The following is a 21,416-nucleotide window of genomic DNA, read 5'->3' on the forward strand; positions in this document are numbered from 1 at the left end:
TTGAAAAGTCTAGGAATACATTGCGTGAAGGGCAGGCAAACATCCATCTGCACCCAAAATATCTAAAACAAGCCTTGACTGGGGTCGGTCACAAGCGCTCTCGCGGAGAGCGAATCCCCAGCTCCTTCCATGCATAGCTTTAATCGATCGTGATGACATCGTTGTTTGCCACGGCCTTTTTCTTCTTTGGCGAGGGCGTCTTGGCTTTCGTTTGTGCCGGGGGTGCAGGTTTCTCCTGCGGAGGCTTCAAGGCAGGTTTAGCCTGTGCGAGTTTCACATCCCCGTTTGTGCTCTCCAGGACAGGTTCGGGCACGGGCTGACACGTGCCGAGAGACTCGTGAAGCTTGAAGAGAAGATCTCCAACACGTTGGGTAGATGCTCTGGCACCGTCTCCGAGACCCTGCCAGCCATCACCCCTAGCGTTGTAGACCTTTTCGCGGACAACATCCGAGACTGGGTTGGGCTCCACTGGAGGCGGGCGGTTGGCATCCTCGAGTAGCCACTCTGTCCGGCCCTGTCGCAAATGAGTTGACAGTCGGAATCGATATCTAAGCCGGGGATAGTGAATCTGGAAGACGGTGGGGCTGCGCACGATGACGTGCACCAAGGTAGACTCTGACTGGACTGGTTTCGTGATAATTTGATCCAGGCTGCGCAGGAGGGGGAAGGAATCGGCCATCAGGACGAGAATAGGATCGATACCGACCTCGGCGAAGCGGTGATTAAGTACAACGGCAAGAGACTCTTGGATACGACGGTGGGGGCTGGGGCTGTCGAAGCTGAGCCCCAAGCGGAGGCGGAAAAGGGGAGCGGCCTGTGAGATGACCTGGGGGATATCAATGTGTGCCGATAGTGTGGGCCCTGAGACATTGATGCTGAACTTGGCCCGCAACTTTTTCTCTGGACCGTAGAGGAATGTGAATTGAGAGAGGGACAATGACCGAGGCTCCATGCCCTTCTGGATGAGTCTTTGGAGGACATAGATCATGCAGTCGAGGCGTTGCAAGCGCTCAAAGAGACCGATGACACCGGGTTGTCCTGCTGCAACAACCAGCCGAAGTGCGAAACCGCCTCCATTGTCCTGCACGAGAACATCGGGATCCACTTGCGAGACAAGGAGACCAAGAGACTTGATACGCCGCTGGAAAGTACCGTACGCCACTAAAACTGCAAAATTGCTTTTTTGATCGACGCCTTGGAAGGAAAGACGAATTGTGTTCCCCAAGAAGGAGCCTTTCTGCAAGTGTGAAGCAGGCAGGGGTATTTGGAACGCCGCGGGGAGCATGGACGGTTGGTAGTCAATGTAGAGATCTGGAACCTGCAGGTCCGACTCCAACTGTAGTTTCTCCAGAGGCGGTTGGAAACGCACGCCTGGGAAGTCTGTCAAGCATCGAGCGTTTGCATAAATCGCTAGCATACCGGTCAGACCGTACACGAGCTCTGCACACGTAGTGTAATCAAAGCGACGTCCCGCTCCCATCAGAGTGCCGCTGACAGCATGCGCCAGGGCTGGACTTGAAGTGCCATCAGTAATTGCAAATGGCAGCGCTGAGCGCCGAGCCTCTGGCCGCAGTTGCACCAGCCACCAGTGATCGCCGTCCATGCTGCTTGTTGCAGCGGCGATCCAGCGATGATCCCACGTTTGATGAGTAAAGAAAGCTGAGCGGACGGTATGAGGTGGGAAGAGTTTGCGATTGTCAAGTCCAAATGTTCTGGGATTGACACTATTCAGGCCAAGTGCCTTGGTGCCGGATTCGATCTCCTCCACGGCAGTGCCACAACGAAGGCGAGCGATCCGAGATAATAGCTCTTCCACTGCTGACTTTCCCGGCACTCGGTCGCCTTCAAACCGTTCCATCACACTGGGTGTACCAGCGAGCGTGACTGTGCCAGACTGAGGCTCGATGGAGACCCGCAGATGCCGAGTGGTAGTTAGTTGCAAGTCAAGATAACAATCGCTGGGCTCTGACGAAGAAAGCTGGCCTCGTAGAGATAGGACATGGTTGGTAAACAGAAGATGCTTTTTCAAGGTGGTGTACGCAGAGGAAAGCACATGGGATGTATGTAGTGCAATCACGCTTCGAAGGATGCGCTCCATTGAGAGTGCGTCCGTATCGAACTTGACATCAGTGCTGTTTGTTTGCTGGCCATCGCGCATCCAGCGGAGATTGAGTTGTGGAACCTTGATACTCGGGTCAGCGCTACCCCTTCGGACGCCGATCTCGATCCAGCTCTTGGGTCCTGCCCTAGATGGCCAGTACTGAACGACAAGGGTACGATGAAGCAGCTCAATGCGTAATAAATCTGACCATAGCCCTCGTGCAAGCTCTTGAGCTTGTCTGAAGAGAGTGTTGACCTTATTCGTTAAGACCAAGCCGTGGAGGAAATTGAAGCATGCAAGCAGGCCATCGTTAAAGAGGATTCGGTTGACCTCAACCTCGAGCTCATTGAGGATGCGGCCTTTGGGAATTGGGGAAGAGGGGGTGAAAAGGAATCGAATGTCAACGAAGAAGAACTGAGAGGTCTTTTCCTCCTGCGCGACGGAAAGGTCAAGTTCGAATTCCCCAGCCACTGTGAAAGTAACCCGACCATCATGAACGCGGTATTGTCGCAAGGCATGTGGTACTTGATCTTGCAAGATTAACCTCGCACTAATGATACGGTTGATCTTGTGCAATTTCTTGAGAGTTGCGCGCGCGGACAGCGGCTTTGGGGGTTTGTAGCCAAACTGTGACATAAAAAAGTTAGCACTTCTAGACTTCCTCTAGAACAAACCAGTAATTATATCGCAACTCACATCTGGTAGCGAGGTCACCCTGCCCTTGGCGAGAACCTCGAGTGCCGTTTTCAGATCTGGGTTGGCCACCTGTGCTCGAACAAGATCCTGCTTCATAACACCCACAAAGTTCATCGCATTCATGTATGCCTGATGCCGAGTGCGAATGAATCCTTGGATATCGATAAGCCGGCTGACTTCTGCCGCTTGTCGGCTCCAATCTGAGAGGACAAGGAGCTTGATAAACTCCGCTCTCTTGGCTTGTCCCCATTCTAGAATCTTGAGCTTCTTGTGCATGTTCTGCGCAGACTGGTTCCCGGGGGATTTTCCGGTTGCGCCAGGGGCAGTTGAATGGTCTGGTGGCACCTGAATAGTCGCCAGTTCCGAGATCAACTCTGATAACTCATTCCAACAGTTCTGCACAGCCCGATTGACTAGTGTTCCGAATGGGAAGAAACCTTGGGTGATATGAGGGATTTCGAAAGGTGTTAGAGCAAGCTCTTCGGCGCGTTTCGTCTTGGACAGTTGATTTGAGTTGTCGGCTTCACGTCCTGTGCCATTCGTATGAATCGGGCCGTTTGGAAGGGCATGTCGTTGACCAGACTTTTCATTAAACCCTGTAGAACTCAGTGCGCCGTTGGTGGCCTCGTTGAGACCTGGCCTTCGCACAGATCCCTCAACGTTGACATTTTCCATGATGACACCGGGCATGTCTAACTGAGCACAGGCTAGACAATTCGCCGGGGCAGGCTCGGTTCCCTAGGATTACCTTCTCCTCCTAGTCCTTCTGCACGACACCGACCGAGCGACACAGCTGAGTCGCTGGTTCTAGGGCTCGAAGCCAGTCGGTACAGACGGGAGGAAAGAAATAAAAGGCTCAAGACCAGGTAAAAAGAGAGAGTTTCTCAACCCAGTGCCATGCGTATCACTGGCCGTCCAAAACAATGGCCCCGATCATAATCAAGGGGAGCCGGGCGCACGACCAGAGTCCGAATTGAAAGCCCGTATAGGGATGCGAGCGAGAGATATTCGGCTGAGCAGAGAGTCCGGGGTAGCGACGGATGCCAAGTTGGAAAAAGTGACGCTTCGAAGGAGGGGAGGAGGAGAAGCCGTTCGGATTGCGCCGATGGCTGCACACTCTCAGATGGGTATCAAAGGTGAAAAGAAGGTCGTGAAATCAGCAGAGTAGTCAGGGATATCGTCGGGACCGTTGAGAATTGCGAAGATCGTCAGGAGGAGAAAGGGTCGAGGCCGTGAGATGAGGGAGAGGGACGCCAAAAGTGATGAAAGTCGAGTTGCCCAAAAGCGATTCGACTTGTGAAAGCGCGATGCGCACCCGCCAAGCCCATGGCTGCCTTAGTGCCTGGTACTGTCAGGGACCGGTATCCCCTACATTGCGCTGCGGCATATCCGCCCGCCTTGTTTCTTAGATGACGCGGTAATTACGGGTTATATACCGGGAATGTTCCCCCATGACCTCACCATCCGGCGATAACCTTACTACTATCAGAGCTTCCCCTCAAACCCGGACCTCTCCACAGGGTCTAGATCTTGCTCTACAGTACCAACGATGAGCCTGCATGAAGCGGAGGAGTGTGAGGCAGCTGAGGCTGATGGCTTGCTTCCACACTATCTCGGTGATGATCCACGGCCAACAAGTAAGCGAGAGCTTGCTGGCTGGTATTGTTATGGCTGGGCAGCTGAGGTCTTTACCGTCTGTGCCATGGGTATGTGTATCGCCAATGAATCGGCTCAACCGGCTTGGGTCTCGTCACTTAAATACTCATCCTGAATAGGCTCCTTTCTTCCGATCACACTCGAACAGCTGGCAAGAGACCGCGGCGTTCTCCTTTCCGACAAGACCACCCCCTGTACCCCGACATGGAGCCCGTCAAAGGAAACACCCGGTCATCCAGATGGATATCAGACCCAAGGCTCCGATGCCGGCCAGTGCATCATCTACTTTCTCGGTGCCGAGATAAATACGGCAAGCTTCGCCTTGTATACCTTTTCTCTCAGCGTCCTTGTACAAGCGATTCTGATCATATCCATGTCCGGTGCTGCCGATCATGGAAGCTACCGCAAGAAGCTGCTTGTCACATTTGCATTTATCGGTGCGACTGCAACGATGTTGTTCCTTGCGGTGGTTCCCCGAGTCTATCTTCTCGGAGGACTCCTTGCCATCGTTGCTAATACCTGCTTTGGTGCGTCCTTTGTCCTCCTCAACTCGTTCTTACCGGTCCTCGTTCGGCATCATCCGTTGGTCTTGAAAAAGAGCATGGATGTTCAAGACGCATTAGATGCTACTAGCCCATCTAGAGAGAATGGTGGTTCGTTCGAAAATGGAACTCCACGACCGGATGTCTCCACGCCACTCCTGGCATCTGACTCGTCGGTGGAGGAGAGCCCACTGGACATAATGACCTCAGTGGAACTCCGAGTATCCACCAAGATCTCATCCTATGGGATCGGAATAGGCTATATCGGTGCCGTGGTCCTGCAGATGATGGCTATCCTGGTGGTGGTAGTCTTCCATCAGACCACTTTTTCCCTGCGTCTGGTATTATTCCTGATCGGATTGTGGTGGTTTGTCTTCACCATTCCAGCCACTTTCTGGCTTCGCGCCCGTCCAGGTCCACCTCTTCTAGCGAGCGATGGGAAGCCATTAGACTCCTGGGCGGCATACCTGACCTACTCATGGAAGTCCCTTGCAAAGACAGCCATGCGCGCACGACGCCTAAAGGACATTCTGATCTTCTTGGCGGCATGGTTTCTCCTCAGCGATGGCATTGCTACCGTCAGTGGTACGGCAGTGCTGTTTGCCAAAACCGAGCTTGACATGAAACCCGCGGCGCTGGGACTGATCAATGTGATTGTCATGGTGGCCGGAGTGTTTGGTGCATTCTCATGGAGCTACGTGTCGGGGCTACTTGGTCTTCGGACGTCGCAGACCATCATTGCTTGCATCATTCTGTTTGAGATTATTCCGATCTATGGAATTCTCGGCTTCTTTCCATCTATACAGCGAATGGGGATTGGCCTTCAACAGCCCTGGGAGATGTACCCCCTAGGCGCGGTCTACGGGTTGGTGATGGGTGGCCTCTCCTCATACTGTCGAAGCTTCTTCGCCGAGCTAATCCCACCGGGCTACGAGGCAGCGTTCTACGCTTTGTATGCAATCACCGACAAAGGATCGAGTATCTTTGGACCGGCCATTGTCGGGGCGATCACCGACCGCTACGGCCAGATCCGACCAGCCTTTGTTTTCCTGGCCATTCTCATCTTCCTCCCATTGCCATTGATGCTGCTAGTTGATGTGGACCGGGGAAAGCGGGACGCGCTAGAGCTAGGTGCCGAACTGGACCGCCTATCTGAAACAGCGGGCAACGGGGCCATCTCCGTTGACGCGGAGGAGGAGTCCGAAGTAACGAGGTCCGTAGTGCCTGTGGTTCCTGCAGTGCACACAGTGCCTGAATTGTAGATTTCAGTTTTGCTTTTGTGGTGTTTCTACTAGCTTTGGGGGAGTTTAGACAACTATGAGTTTATGTGTAGAATATCAATGGGAGCTGAGCCTGTAGATTGGTCGGATTACTCATGCATGAAGATCACTGTAATTATTGATCGTCATGATCATCAGAAATAAGAACTATTACGAGAACCCCATCTACTTTTCATATAGGGTAGAGGGTCAATGAATTTCTCTAATTCAACCGTCTACAGAGAACTATGTTCGCTAATTGCGAAAGGCCACGGTGTTGACAATTCCTCAAGACCGACGTGTAACCCACGAGCGTCATGCAGAACTCACGGGTAACGTGGCCAGAAGCAATTATATCAATAGTCTACGCTCGTATTGCCGTATTAGATCCGGGGAGGCGGGAGGTATCATGCATGTATCGCGGTACCTGTCGATCGAGGTAATATCAGGTAGTGTAACAAGAGACATCAGAATTCATATCCTACCACTAAGGAAGTATAGAAGGTGGCCAAGTCGAATGTTTATCCCTAGCTACCGCAGTGTGGATGCTTCGTTCTATTTGACTTTGGGTACAAAATGTATTTACTTCCTAGCAAGAGTGATAGTAACTTCCAAGGGTGGCATGTGCACTGACAAAGTACATCTCAGCCTTAGATACTGCAGTCCAATCGTGTGAATTGACCTCCGTATTGGCCCCGTCAGCTTTGAACTACAGTATCTATAGTGGCAATCCACCTCGTACCAAGGGACTCTACCAAGGATTCGACGAACTATAAAACGACTGGAAGTACATACAATAGAGTCAGTCAACCACGATCACTCGCAAAGCTACGGTCTTTATATTCATGGATATATACCTTCAGTCAATTAACCTAGCAAGATAATAGAAGAAATACTCCGTAATAAACTGTTGTATCTCAAGTACCCAAGACCTAGCGGGTACTAAAAAGGGTCTCTCCCCTTGCGCCCTGCATAGCGACTGGAGCTCCACTCTGGACTTCTGCAACTCTCCACTCCCGCAGCCGCAAAGAACAAACTGTCCTCTACGACCGGCCCCCATCCCGTCGTCATTAAATACACGCTTGCCCTTCCCCAATCCTTTCACCCCCCATTCCCTCTTTGTATACCAGCCGGTTGGGTAAGCTTCCTCTATCTCTTGATCCTTTTTATACTTCCCTCCCTATCCTTAACTGTGGTTCCTAATAAGAATTGCACTGTTTACTCAACTCCCAATTTCAAAACATCAGCTAACCCCGACGCGCTTGACTCCACTAGGTGATCACGGCTTTTTAAATCCCATTGAAAATCATCATGCGGTCCTTCACCCCTCTCCTTCTGAGCCTGCTGGGTGCTTCTGCGGCCGTTTCGGCTTCAGAGCCCGCCGCCGAGGCTGCTGCGGACTCTAATGTCCTCGCGCTGACCGGCGAGACCTTCAACGACTTCGTCAAGGAGCACGAGCTGGTCCTGGCCGAGTTCTACGCACCCTGGTGCGGTCACTGCAAGGCTCTCGCCCCCAAGTACGAGGAGGCTGCTACCGAGCTGAAGAGCAAGAACATTCCCCTCGTCAAGGTGGACTGCACAACTGAGGAGGAGCTGTGCCGGACCTACGAGGTCGATGGCTACCCGACCCTCAAGGTCTTCCGTGGCCCCGACTCGCACAAGCCTTATGCCGGTGCCCGTCAGACTGACTCGTAAGTGGATTGTGAATGCACTGCTACATCTTTTGGGGTTGTCTACTGACCACTGCTTCTTTGCAGGATCGTCTCATACATGACCAAGCAGTCGATGCCCGCAGTCTCCATCCTGGCCGAGGAGACCCTGGAGGAGTTCAAGACCATGGACAAGATCGTCATCGTCGGCTACATCGGTACCGATGACAAGACCGCCAACAAGAGCTTCACCGCGTTCGCCGAGTCCCAGCGCGACAACTACCTCTTCGGTGCCTCCAACGACGCCGCTCTCGCCAAGACCGAGGGTGCCACCCAGCCCTCGATCGTTCTCTACAAGGATTTTGATGAGAAGAAGGCCATTTACGATGGCAAGCTCGATGAGGAGGCCATCCTGAAGTGGGTCAAGATCGCCAGCACCCCCCTCGTTGGTGAGCTCGGCCCCGAGACCTACTCCAAGTACATGGCCGCCGGTATCCCTCTCGCCTACATCTTCGCCGAGACCGCCGAGGAGCGTGAGCAGTTCGCCGAGGAGTTCCGCCCCATCGCTGAGAAGCACCGTGGTGAGATCAACATTGTCACTCTGGACGCCAAGGCGTTCGGTGCTCACGCTGGCAACCTGAACCTTGAGCCCGAGAAGTTCCCCGCCTTCGCCATCCAGGAGACCGACAAGAACTCCAAGTACCCCTACGACCAGACCAAGAAGATCGACGCCAAGGAGGTTGGCAAGTTCATCCAGGACGTTCTGGACGGCAAGGTTGACCCCAGCATCAAGTCCGAGCCCATCCCCGAGGAGCAGGAGGGTTCCGTGACCGTTGTCGTTGGCAAGAACTACCAGGAGGTTGTCATTGAGAACGACAAGGATGTCCTGCTCGAGTTCTACGCCCCCTGGTGTGGACACTGCAAGGCTCTGGCTCCCAAGTACGAGGAGCTCGCTGCCCTGTACGCCGACGTTGCCGAGTTCAAGGACAAGGTCGTCGTCGCCAAGATTGACGCTACCGCCAACGATGTCCCCGACTCCATCACCGGCTTCCCTACCATCAAGCTGTTCCCTGCCGGCAAGAAGGACGAGCCCGTCGAGTACGCCGGCTCTCGTACCATCGAGGACCTTGTTGACTTCATCAAGAAGAACGGCAAGTACGAGATTGACGGTCTTGCTGGTGGCAAGAAGGCTACTGAGGGTGGCGATGTCACTGCCGCTCCCTCTGCCTCCTCTACCGAGGCTGCCGAGACTCCTGCCGCCTCTGACAAGAAGGAGGAGATTCACGATGAGCTGTAAATGCGATCTCGTGTGGAAATGAACTTGATTTGCTATAGTTATTGTATCATCACAACTGAAATGGAAACCCTCGTGATGCCCGCTGCAAACCAGTTTCGTATTGTTCGCTCTATAGATTCAGACCCTAGTGTAAATTTTCACCAACTACAGAGCACCAGTAGATATGAATTATAATTTCGACTACACTACTGAGTTTTCTCGAGAGTTCTACTTCTCGTATTCCTGTAATAAAATGTGACAGCTCCAATCCATTTGGCCCGTGTAGTCTGCTTATCTTATCCACGACGCGTTAGGTTTCGCGCAACGCGTCCAATCAATGCGGCTCAACCTTTCAGACGGACCACCAGAATCCTGAGGAATTTCGAATCCCCATCCAACCCCCCTTTCCCCTTCTACCAAATTTTCAAGCAAAGCATTGCATGCTCCCTATCCTTCTTCTCTCTCGCCAATATCACCTCCCCCCGCTCTTCGCCATGGTCAGTCCCGCACTCAAACGGAACGCGGACCACCTCTCTGGCCCAGCAGCCGATAGCAAAAAGCCCAAGGGTGGAAGCATCACCGCTTTTTTCGGGGTTCCCAAGCCCAAGGCTCTTAGTACGCAGACGAACGGCTCGGGGAGCAATGGTACAGCTCCAGCGCCGCGGTCTACCTCGTTCAATAAAGAGAAGTGGGTGGCTGGCTTAACGGCGGAGCAGAAGGAGCTGTTGCAGTTGGAGATTGACACTCTGGACGAGAGTTGGCTGGCACATCTCAAGGAGGAAATTGTGACGCCGGAGTTCTTGAATCTGAAGCGGTTCTTGAAGAAAGAGAAGGAAGGGAAAGCTAAGATCTTTCCTCCGGAGGAGGATGTGTATTCCTGGTAAGTCAATACCCAACCCAGCAAGATTCCATATCCAGTTCTAATAACATGTCCAGGTCCAGACACACCCCCCTCCACACCGTCAAAGTAGTCATAATCGGCCAAGACCCCTACCACAACGACAACCAAGCCCACGGCCTCTGCTTCTCCGTTCGCCCACCCACCCGCGCACCCCCCTCCCTCCTAAACATCTACAAGGGAATCAAAAAGAACTACCCGGACTTCGTCGCACCGCCAAACAACGGAGGCCTGCTCACCCCTTGGGCCGAGCGGGGCGTCCTCATGATCAACACTTGTCTGACTGTGCGCGCACACCAGGCCAACAGCCACTCCGGCAAGGGGTGGGAGAAGTTTACGCAAAAGGCGATTGACCTTGTTGCACGGGTGCGGAACAATGGCGTCGTGTTTTTGGCGTGGGGGAAACCTGCGGGCACGAGGGTTGCTAAGATTAATAAGTCGAAGCATTGTGTTTTGCAGTCTGTGCATCCGAGTCCGTTGAGTGCTCATCATGGATTTGTGAGTTTTACCTGGACTCTGCGATTAGGATGGGGATTATGGCTAACGATACTTTCTGGTTGCAGTTCGACAATGGTCATTTCAAGAAATGTAATGACTGGTTGGCGGAACGGTATGGTGAAGATGGAATTATTGATTGGAGTCTCGTGCCGAGTAAGAAGGCTGTCGTGTCGCCGGCGTCTGACAAGGAGAACTCGGCTGCTTTGGCGAATGTCTCGTCTCCCGTGGAGAAGAGTGGTGAGACGGTGGAGGGGGATTCGGTCAAGGCTACTCCTGCAGAGGATGAGTTTGACGATGATGATGCTCTGGAGGCACTCGTTGCGGCGGAGAAGGAGGAAGCTAAGAAGATATGATGTGGGGAAGACAACTGATGATCGATATTGTTTCGATTATACTTGTATTATGTGGCATTTCCGGTTTGTATTCACTTGATCATGTGCTTTGATGGCGTTGGGAAAAGGGCCTCGATGTTTAAGAGGATTTCAAAATCAAACAATTTCCTCATTTATTGCGGCAAGCATCTTCGTATATTCTAGATAATTAACTAAGAGGTCAATAAGTCTGACGATTGCTTCGTTATGATGTATGGAATATATAGAGTAGCTAGTTAGTAGTACGTCGTTAGCTAATGCTCGCTGCTCCACCGAACCGATAAACCCGCCCTCTCCACGGCCCGAAAGCCAAGCTCAACCATCTCCCGAATGGAGCTCACCTGGCTCGCCGATACACCGCAGTCGCGAACTCGGGCTCGGGCCTTGAAAGCATGTCCGGCCTGCCAGCGTCGCAAGGTAAGTTACGTCACATAGTAGTTTACAGCGAGCAGTTCCCAGTGCTAATCACATCCATAGAAACGATGCCGACACCTCACGGCAGGCTCAGAGGTCGAAGAGCATAGACCACCACGAAAAATTCGGGGTGTGGATACGACACTCTCGCCTAGCAGTCATGGCCATGGCTTGAGCTATTCTGATCATCCGCGATCATTTGTGGATGATCCTCCGCGGGCGCAAATGGTGTCTACGAGCCCTTTGCCGACTTTATCAAGCACGGAGCGGTTCGTGGGTGATTTAAACCCCGAGGCTGTTATTCGTGAACGACTTGATGAGTCGATTGGGAATCCTTTGCGAGATCGTGTCGGACTCTGGATTAGTTCGCCGGATAGTGCGGGGGCGACGCGGACGAAGCGACCTGTTGCGAGTACGGATCCTCTTTCAACAGTACACTCTAGTGATGGCGCTCTCGATAGCCAAACAATAGCTGCTGTACTATCACAGCGGTATACATCAGCGATGCAAGCATGCACTCGACTTCCCTTGGCTACACGGGAACCCCTCGCAGCTCTATATTTCAGTAAGGTCAACCAGATCATCCCCCTAGTAGACCAAACCTCCTTTACCACCCCAACAACCCCATTCCTCGAAAGAGCAATCTGCCTCGTCGCAGCCAAACACCCAACCGCACGCCCACACCTCCGCCTCACAGAAACCACACCCACAGTCTCACCCCGACACTTCTGCAGCGAGATCTACAAAGGGCTCGTCGCATCCATGAACGCAAACCTCGAACCAGACCGGTACACGCGCATTCGAATCCTCGCATTAATGTCGCTCCACTGCGAAGGGTATGAAGGCGCGGAGGCCGCGTCCCTGCATTTGTGTGAGGCGATCCACCAGGCTCAAACGGTGGGTTTACATTTGGACCGGCCGGGGAGGGAAGATGGGGATTCGTTGTCGTTGTTGTTTTGGGGGTTGTGGACGTTGGATAAGATGCATGCTAGTCTGGGGGGGCGGCCGGTTATTTTGGCGGATCGGGATATTGGGATTGAGAGGCCTGGCCTGCAGGTGCAGGGGTCTAATCAGAATCCCAACCAGAGCCAAAGCCAAAGCCAAGGGTATACCCAGGTTCGAGGGTCAGGAGTATCTCAGGGGGCGTTTAAGGTGTGGTTGGCTGTTTCGGAGTTGCTGGCAACCGTGATATCCTTCTATCGACCCTCGGCGGGTGTAACGAGCGGATGGGAAGAAGGATTCCCAGCCTTTGAGGATATCGTGAGCGAAACAGGAGGAGATTTGGATTTTGCAACACTCGGTTCGAACACCCCTGCCAAACCCAAACCCAAACCCAAGCTCCTATCCTAAAAAAACTAACCAACTATATCTCTTCTCTACAGGCTTCCTAGAACTATACTACCACTGCGTAGCAATCCTATCCTGCCGCTACAAACTCACCGAAACACTGGACAACACCAAACTCTCCTCCATCCGCCAGGGTCTCGCCGCAATACGAATCCACTCCATCATCGCGTCCGAATGCGCGGGGGATCTGCCCCCGTTACCGATAGTACCGTATGCGCTCTCGTTATCGATGGGCGTGTCGTATCGCCAATTACGGTCTAGCAGGTTAATCACGCATTTTGATCGTGCGAAGGCTAGTTTGGAGGCTAGTTGTGCTTTGTTGGAGGATCTTAGTGCGGAGTGGTATTCTGCTGAGGCGATGGCGAGGCTTGGACGGAAGGCGTTGCTGCAGATTGATGGGCGTGAGAGACGGGGGACGCCGGGGCTGAGGCATGATGAAGCTACGGGTAGCAGGTTACAGTCTGTTGATGATGGTAATGGCCCGATGATATCGGGTGCGGAGGCTAGTCAGGGACTCGTTGAGGTGGACTCGGTGCTGGCACCGGTTGTGACGGTGAGTGGTGGTGGGAGTGAAGAGGGGATGGGCAGTTCGATGGTGGATGATTCGAATGAATTGGATAGTGGGATGCATGGGTTTGCAGATATTGATACGTTGTTTGGAGAGTTTTTGGATTTATCGCTGCCTACGAACTTTTGGGATCCTATTTTTGTGGAGGATAATCATCATACGATGTGATATACTAGTGATAGTTCTAGTTATCTATATGTATATCAAATGTATCCTGTAGAATAGATAATCTACTGCCTACTGAAGTCAGTTAGCTTCTCGGAGATTAGACGGCTCAACCCCGCCGATCTGGTGGTCCAGAACCCGGTCGAATTTGTAGTCGAGTTCCACATTTCGATGTTTTCTTGTTCTTCAGATGAAAGAAATGGCGATCGGCCTTGTAACTCCTAGAATTGGATGATCTAGTAACCAACATTACCAAGTCTATTCTTGGTGGATTTGGAGAACTTGCTGTCGTGTTCCCATTAGAATGCCTCCCTACATGTGCTGGGTTTATATTAGTACTAACAGTACTGTATCTAATTCAGGTTAACTGCCGCAACGCTTTGACCTGAATCTCCAACTCTTTAATTACTATATGTACTTGAAGTAAGTACATAATAATTCCACAATTCGACAAGCCGTCAAATCTCCCCGTGGGATCCACCCTTGGGTCCACTAGAAACGGTTTAATTTAAGAAGTTCAGATGGAGATTCCGAAACGGCATCTTCTCCGATTTCATTTCCATCGACTCGTGGCCCCTTTGTTCTTCTACTCTCAAGTCAAGAGCCAAGAGTCGAGTCAAGTCAAAGAAAGACACCCCGCGTGTTTCTCGTGAATCGATCAATTTATCCATTGACTCCTCCTTTACGAACCCTTCCACCGTGCAGAGTCAGGTCTCACCGAGTTTCATTAATCTATTTATCCATCCAATCTATTCCCCCCCCCGCCACCGGTCGCGCAACAATTCAGCCACTTTTTGACTCCTCACGTACGTCTTTTGTCTTTCTTTCCCTTTCTTCCCAGATAATTCCCTCCTTTCTAACAGACCACAAATAGACGGAAAAATTATCCACAATATAGGAGAATCTCCAACCACAATCCTTGTTTCTCACTTCATCCTCCAGCCATCGCCAGCCCGTCCGGGTTTACGTGTTTCACATTCGATAAATTTTGTGTGGAGTTTCTCGATATCCGGATCTTTACAACCTGCACGTACGCTTCCACGTATACACCCTGCCACCCGCGACTGCGACTGCAGTATGAATAACGCCCCTTTCAGTTGAGCTGGAGCTGGGCCCGATTCTGATTTCTTTATATCCCGACTATTTTTCCTCCATGGGTGGTGTGCGATTTGATTGGGAGGTTGTGCTTTGGTGTTGAGATCAATCGCCGATTTACTGTCAATTCATCGACACGTGGGTTGTATACCTGAGAAACGGCCATTCTATATACTCGACTTTGAGACCAGCGCCATACCTGGACCTACATTCGAACCAGAGGAGGAATTGTTCCAGACACATGGCCGCATTGGAGGAAACCTCGGGGAATGCCCCCGCTGGTGCTAGCCTCAATCACGAAGAGCAGCCGGTATGCTCTACAAAGACCGATGCCGATACCGAACAACGACCAACTTCCTCGGCTTCTGCTTCCCCAGTACATCCAATCTCTCAACTTCAAGGTCCCTTTGAAGAATCTATAGCCGAAGCAGCCCCTGGTTTGGCGAATCAATGGGTGGTAGAACTGGATGCACAGACACGCCGGCGCGATCTACTCGAGAATGACGAGTATGAACGATTATGCGGGAGGAAATGGCGGCAAAGGTCTACTGAAAAGTGAGCAGTAGAACGCCCAGTACCACACTACTAGCACTAACCGACTATTCTAGATACCACCCATTCTGGAAGCTGGTCTCCCAAATGGTCTTCGGTGTCCACCTCCTAGCCAAACGACAAGCCAAATCCCCAGCAGCAGTAATGAAAATCCTCCAAAGTCACGTCGACGAGCTAGACGGGTTCCTCCAACGAACGACCGAAGACTTTCTAATCATCCACCTGGATGTACGCACGCGCATCCAATACCTCAGTCTCCCACTCGGCAATCTCGCCGTCTTCGACGAAATGCTCGAGGACCGCAACTTTCGACTCGCACTGGTATCATATAACGACCAGATCGAGCACGCCGTTGAGCGATTCACCCTCGCGATTACGGATGCACTTAAAGACTTGCGGAAGGGGAAAGAGGCTATGGGTGCTTTGTGGCATTATCTGCAGCAGTTAGGTAATGAGGGGTGCTTTGAGACGGACAGTCTTCGGGCGTTTTATCAGGCTATGATGGAGAATATGGAAGGGTGGGTTGTGGCGTTGTCTAAGCTTCGGAGACGGGGATCTGCATTGCAAAAGGCGCTGGGTCAGCTTGCTTTTGCGGTTACTGAAATGCAGAGGCGTGTGGGTGTGGCGAGTCGAAGGGATGTGGTGAGTGATATCAGACGGTCAACGGATCAAAGGCTTTCCTGAATGCTAATTTGGTGCAGCGCTCCCTCGTCAAGACACCCAATAGAGCCCCTTCTCGGAGCATGTCTGTCCGACAAAGACTCTTCGCAAGAAGCCCCGGCCCCGGTACACCAGGTCGACGACCTATTTCTGAAAAACCACTTCCTCGCGACCCATTATCAAAACCCAAGTCCCGACCTGCTTCCCGGAATCTCGACGCCTTCATCACAGAGCAGCGCAATACCGAGTCCAGCGAGCGCAAACCTTCAAAGCGAGACAGTATCATGCCCCGGGTCCTCAATCGCGCAAGATCATGCAGCGCCCTCATAGGACAACCCGGAAGCGACACGACGGATCCCTCTCCACCCCGTACACCATCCCGATTAACCAGAAAACTCTCCCGACCATTCCTCCCCAAACGCTCCGTCAGCGATAAAACAGATACAAACAACCGCCCCTCGACTGCACCAGCGCAGACTCTGAAAACCAGAAGCGCTTCTATAGAACAGCTTAAAGCGCTATGGGGCAATGGACGACCACGAACGCAGCAGTCAATGGCCAAACAGCCACAGCAACAGACACAACCACAACCGCAATCACGCCCACAAACATCCCAACCGAGAAATCCACAATCAGAAGGTCTCGACACGATGAAAGACCAAATCTGGCACTTCCTGAAGACAGACCGTGTCGTCGAAGCGTGGGATAATATCGCCAAAACGGCGAATTGCTGTGGGACAACCCTAGCAAAGACGAAAGAGTGGCCGAGTAGTATCTTCCGCACAAAGTCCTCCGAGAATCTACACGATGGAAGCCGTGGAGGTGGAGGTGCAACCGGAGGTGGATCTGGTGCTGGAGCTACAGCTGGTGGTTCTCGGGCTGGGTTATCAGGCACAAATCACCAACGCCAAATGTCCTGGATCCAAGAACCAGAATTCCTGAGTACTTACTCATTCAAACAACGACCGGCGATATCACCCCGTATCCACGTCTTGTCTATCGCTATCGATGACGAGTTGGAGAAAAGTTTTGGTGCGGGCGTGAGTATGAGTATGAATGATGATGATGCTGAGACAGGGTCGATTATTACTGCGTTACCTGCTGTGCCGGCGCCCACGCCCGCGCCTATTCCTGCGAATGTGAGTTTGAATGTGGACGCCGCATTGTCTACGTCTGTGGGGATTCCGTCTGTTGCGGAATATACACCGCGGACTGTTGGGGCTCAAGCTTAGGGGTGGCTTTCTTTGACTTTGATGGGATCTGGTCATCATCATGTCTGTCTGTTGTTTGATGAAGCAAATCCCAATACACCGTCTGTCTGATTGGTACTTAGGACTGGTTTCTTAGGTTATACCGATGTCCCCGGCATATTTTCTGGAGTCTAGCGATAGAAAAGAACAGACGCTGGCTCGTTTTCGTTTTACACATTAGCTTTTATACCCATTTTGTACGCAATATCATTATATTACAGCATTGTTTCATCTCAAGAATCATAGAATGAAAACCTGTTTGTAGCCAGAGAAGGGGTATAGTCCAAAAGACAGGACTGAAACACCAAGTACAAATTTCCTCAACGTAGAAATATGAGCAGATGCTAGGTAGAACGCAAGAAAGTAAATCTAAAGATCAATTTTCAGACTCTAATCGAGTCTCCAAAATCCTTGTATTCATTCGTACTTCTCAAAGAAAAAAAAAAGGCCCCGGCAAGCGCCCAAGCAAAATAATAAAAAACGCCCAGCATGATCAAGTACCAAAAGTCAAAACAAGACAGAAGAAGAGAGCAGAGCTGCATGGCGTGGACATGGCCGTATCATGGCCCACTTTCATAAAAACACATGAAGCCCGTGGCCAAAACAAGAGATCAAGGATCCAATGCCAAATAGATAAGAAGCGGGAAGGGAAGGTAGAAAGGAATTGCAGGAAGTATTCAACTTATTTGCATCGTTTCTCAACAATGTTTGCACCATGCTCATCATACTCCTTCTTCGAGATCCACATTTGATGGAAAGTACCCAGACTAGCGAGAATACTACCACCAATCCAAGAGCCGAAGCGACGCTCAGCGGTATTTCCAGGTGCAGAGATACGCACGCGAGGACCGGGGAAGAGCTGCATAAGCTCGTGGTTCAGTCGATCCGTGAATCCGTACAAGAGACTAGATCCACCCGTGACGACGACGTTGGCGAGTAGGTGAGGGCGGATATCGACATCGACGCCGCCGAGGGAAGCCTTGATCAGTTCGGGGATGGTTTGGGCCTGTGTGGGAGCTGGGACGGGTGAGTCCGGGTCCGGAATGGCAGCCTTGACGTCGAAAAGGGATTCGACGACGCGGAAGCGGTCCACGCCGAAGAGTTGGTTGTAACCGTCGGGGAACTCGAAGGGACGGCCAGGCGATGAGCGGGCCATTTCTTCGTTGGAAGCTCCGGTGGGACCGGTGGCGGAGAGCTTGTTAGGGCCTGGCCAGACCTGGACGACGCATTCCTTGAATTCGGATAGAGTGCGCTCCTCGAGGAGAGCCCGGTAGGTAGCGTCGGGAGCCTTATCGGCGGCGAATGTCTTGTACTTGACCTGGGCGGGCTGGCCGGCTTCGACGGCGGTCTTGGAGCTGATCAAGTAGTGGGGGGTGATGTTGATGGGTTGCGGAGAGTTCTTTTTGAATAGGGCACGGGTCTGGGCAGAGATGTAGTCGCCGCCGAGAGGGGGAATGTTGCACGCCGCGCTTGAGGACCATGCCGTCGTGGACTGGGGTGATGGAAATGTTTGAGGCGCCAATGTCGACGACCAGACCGGAGGCTTTGCCAGATGCGAAGCTATATCAGAATAAGAGTCAGTTCAGTGCACAGTTAAGGCAGCTATGAAATGTAATGAATACATACGCTGCAAGCACACCGCTACGCGCCAGGTAGAAAGCAGGCGTGCCCCATTTCTCCATCGCGATTTCAATGGTCTTCTCACGAGCCTTGGCCGGATTCCAGGCGGGCTCGGTCATGAGCAACGGGCTATCCGCGAGAGGCTTCTCATCCGACTCCACCTCCATCTCTGTGGGCAGCTCTTCGGCGGGGATATCGTTCAGGCCATTGTTGAAGGGGTTACCGGCCTTCGCACCCGTAAGTCGCGAGGTAAAGGAGTGTTCCCAGACCTTCTCGGCCATGTCCCAATCTTCAACGATACCATCCTTGCCGATGGGGTTGTGGATGGAGAGGCCGGGGCGCGGAGACACGTAGATGTCATCACCAAAGATGAACTTTTCTTGGCCGTCGGCGCTGTATTTGGCGTAGTATGTTGGAATCAGGGATTTGGGGGCATCTTCACCGGCGAAGCCAGCGCGAGTGGTGGAGTAGCCTGGATCGAGGACGATGGCGGAGACCTCATCTGTACGCGTGGGGAATGGATGTTAGCATCTTCTAGAAGGATGTCGGGACTGTCGTGCATGAATTGAGGTTCGCAGTGGCAGCGCGAGGCGATCGGGTCAGTCGCATCGCGAAAAGCACGTACCTCCACCATACTCGGCAGCTTGAGGCGGGTTGGATGGGTTCATGGTGATGGCGCAGGGGGTATGAGATCAAAAGTCACGGCAGGCCTGAGGGAATTGTTCAATCTACCGGTGTTGACAATTCAAGACCAAACCATGCGCGTGGGACAAAGAGGTGGTAAGGGGAGAGGAAGGGCGGGTTTCTTTTTGGTGCGGGAGACAAGCAGCTTTGGCTTTGGCGGAGAGAATGACTGGCTGCCGCTTTGAGCTTGGCAGATGACCTCACCTTGCGCTCGCTTCCTATTCTTCTTCTTTCACTTCACTCCCGACATTTAACATTTACATTTACACGGTACAAACTATGGATACAGAAGTCGACGTTACACCTGAAAATCTCTTTCGCCCTGCGAAGCGACGCAAGTTTGCCCGGCGACGCCAAGATGACCCCGAAGAAACAACCAGCGCCGCCGTCGAATCAGTAGCTGAGGGCACTGACAAGGCTCTTCAAGCTACTGAATCAAAACCCTCGGACGATGACGATGACTCGACACATGCGACTGGTGTGGTGCGCCTGCGCCGGCCAAAGACCACTCGGAAAGGAGGCATTGGATTCTCCGCCACAACGCGACCATCGGGCAAAGACGACAACCGCCAGACGGCGCTGATCGCAGGGGAGGACCAGGAAAAGGAAACTATTCGGGCAATGGGCGACCGTTTCCAGATGTACACTGGGCAGGCGGAGGATGTGGACAGACACATGTACGAACTATACCCTCATCACCCAAGAGTATTGAAGCAATGCGGACTAACAAGATAAGGATGGCATATATAGACGCCGAGATGGCTAAGCGCTACAAACGTAGCCCGCTACCAGATGGTTCACCGGCTGATCAACCGGACTCACAACCAACATCTGGCGCACCATCTACACAAGGCCAGCCACACGAACGCCTCCCAGCATCACTGGGCAAGCTGCATGAGATCGATCTCGGACAAGAGACGAAGCTGCAAAATATCGCCCGTACCGAGGCGGCAACACGCCGGCTTGCTGGCGACGAAGACTCGTCCGCTGGGCCAACAGATCGTGTTGAAGTCCCGGGGAAGTCCTGGCGCAATCGCAAGCGCCGCACCAGCGCGGATGTCGAGCGTGACCGGCTGGTGGAGGAAATTCTACGAGAGAGCAAACGTAAGTCTTACACAGCTGCGAGATACTTGAGTAACCTTGTGACCGTTCGCTAACCTTGTCGCTTACCAGTGGATGTCTATGACGAGCCAGAAGAGGAACCACAGGCCGATGACCAGGCTGCGGATGACCGTATTGCAGAGCAATTCCGACGAGACTTTTTGGATGCAATCCAGTCGCGTCGGAGGACACGCACTACGAAGACTGTTAGTAAAACCGAGGCACCAAAGGGGCCCAAGTTGGGAGGAAGTCGCAGTGCAAGAGCAGCGATGCGCGAATCGCAGGCTCAAGCTGGACGGAAGTGAGGTAGATCAAAGTTTGGTAGACTATTTAATATGGAGCGTGTTGGTCTGGAATGTAGCCAAGTGAAATATATATCTTCAATGTTCATACTCGGATAGAACTACTCGAATGGCAGGAATAATGTTGGACATTGTATGCAGGTACTTGCATATCGTAGCGAGAGTTTATTAAAACCGCACAACGAAGAAAAAGGGAAAAAAGAAAAGAATAAGTAACCTAGAACCCATATTTCCAAATAAATGTTGGAAAGAAAAAAAAACACCAAAAAATGCTCACTGCCAGATTTGAACTAGCGACTTCGTGATTACTAGTCACGCACTCTACCAACTGAGTTAAGCGAGCTGGTACTTTGATGGAAGAAGAGGGCAAAATTTGGTATTATAAAGCAAAACAATAGCTAGAGTAAAAATGAACGTAGAAATAATGCACGAGATCGTTACTCTCTTCCGAGTCGGTCGCTTTAGTCTTATATAGAACAGACTCTGAGTTATGATATAGACCTTCCTGGTATCCTCCCTGTATAGGAGAATAGATAGTAAGGCGGTATATTCTCAAATCAACAGAAATGGAAGTGAGAGTAAAGTAATAATATAGGTCACTTCTCTCTCATCCACTAATATCACATGAGGGGATATATATCCACCACCGATTTGAGTAGAATGATATCTCAAAAAGCATTACTTACTCCATACTACCTATTGTCTATCCATA

General features: G+C 52.0%; 8 protein-coding genes across 8 annotated transcripts; 6 read left to right on the plus strand and 2 right to left on the minus strand.

The window, feature by feature from the left end:
- Nucleotides 1-139: 139 nt before the first annotated feature.
- On the minus strand, nt 140-3,472 carry N7496_012571 (Mediator of RNA polymerase II transcription subunit 14; the record flags this gene model as incomplete). The annotated part of the gene is made up of 2 exons (XM_056705484.1): nt 140-2,728; nt 2,798-3,472. The coding sequence occupies 2 exons, from the start codon at nt 3,470-3,472 to the stop codon at nt 140-142; spliced, it is 3,264 nt and encodes a 1,087-aa protein (XP_056549382.1).
- Nucleotides 3,473-4,346: 874 nt separating this feature from the next.
- Nucleotides 4,347-6,257, plus strand: atg22-1 (putative autophagy protein Atg22; the record flags this gene model as incomplete). The annotated part of the gene is made up of 2 exons (XM_056705485.1): nt 4,347-4,503; nt 4,573-6,257. The coding sequence occupies 2 exons, from the start codon at nt 4,347-4,349 to the stop codon at nt 6,255-6,257; spliced, it is 1,842 nt and encodes a 613-aa protein (XP_056549383.1).
- A 1,308-nt stretch (nt 6,258-7,565) lies between these two features.
- pdiA (protein disulfide isomerase PDI1) lies at nt 7,566-9,200 on the plus strand (the record flags this gene model as incomplete). The annotated part of the gene is made up of 2 exons (XM_056705486.1): nt 7,566-7,945; nt 8,012-9,200. 2 exons carry the CDS (start codon nt 7,566-7,568, stop codon nt 9,198-9,200), a joined length of 1,569 nt encoding a protein of 522 aa, XP_056549384.1.
- A 473-nt stretch (nt 9,201-9,673) lies between these two features.
- Nucleotides 9,674-10,928, plus strand: N7496_012574 (uracil-DNA glycosylase; the record flags this gene model as incomplete). Its single annotated transcript, XM_056705487.1, has 3 exons — nt 9,674-10,059; nt 10,116-10,575; nt 10,641-10,928. 3 exons carry the CDS (start codon nt 9,674-9,676, stop codon nt 10,926-10,928), a joined length of 1,134 nt encoding a protein of 377 aa, XP_056549385.1.
- Nucleotides 10,929-11,276: 348 nt separating this feature from the next.
- N7496_012575 (transcription factor domain-containing protein) lies at nt 11,277-13,443 on the plus strand (the record flags this gene model as incomplete). The annotated part of the gene is made up of 3 exons (XM_056705488.1): nt 11,277-11,363; nt 11,424-12,660; nt 12,743-13,443. 3 exons carry the CDS (start codon nt 11,277-11,279, stop codon nt 13,441-13,443), a joined length of 2,025 nt encoding a protein of 674 aa, XP_056549386.1.
- Nucleotides 13,444-14,776: 1,333 nt separating this feature from the next.
- Nucleotides 14,777-16,979, plus strand: N7496_012576 (uncharacterized protein; the record flags this gene model as incomplete). The annotated part of the gene is made up of 3 exons (XM_056705489.1): nt 14,777-15,090; nt 15,144-15,729; nt 15,789-16,979. The coding sequence occupies 3 exons, from the start codon at nt 14,777-14,779 to the stop codon at nt 16,977-16,979; spliced, it is 2,091 nt and encodes a 696-aa protein (XP_056549387.1).
- Nucleotides 16,980-17,679: 700 nt separating this feature from the next.
- N7496_012577 (actin family protein) lies at nt 17,680-19,285 on the minus strand (the record flags this gene model as incomplete). The annotated part of the gene is made up of 4 exons (XM_056705490.1): nt 17,680-18,417; nt 18,476-18,557; nt 18,624-19,119; nt 19,243-19,285. The coding sequence occupies 4 exons, from the start codon at nt 19,283-19,285 to the stop codon at nt 17,680-17,682; spliced, it is 1,359 nt and encodes a 452-aa protein (XP_056549388.1).
- Nucleotides 19,286-19,580: 295 nt separating this feature from the next.
- N7496_012578 (telomere length and silencing 1 family protein) lies at nt 19,581-20,707 on the plus strand (the record flags this gene model as incomplete). Its single annotated transcript, XM_056705491.1, has 3 exons — nt 19,581-19,978; nt 20,038-20,405; nt 20,475-20,707. 3 exons carry the CDS (start codon nt 19,581-19,583, stop codon nt 20,705-20,707), a joined length of 999 nt encoding a protein of 332 aa, XP_056549389.1.
- Between the last annotated feature and the right edge of the window lie 709 nt (nt 20,708-21,416).

This window comes from Penicillium cataractarum (genome assembly GCF_028827025.1).
Source record: "Penicillium cataractarum strain IBT 29864 chromosome Unknown utg000010l, whole genome shotgun sequence".
NCBI classification, from domain to species: Eukaryota; Fungi; Ascomycota; class Eurotiomycetes; order Eurotiales; family Aspergillaceae; genus Penicillium; species Penicillium cataractarum.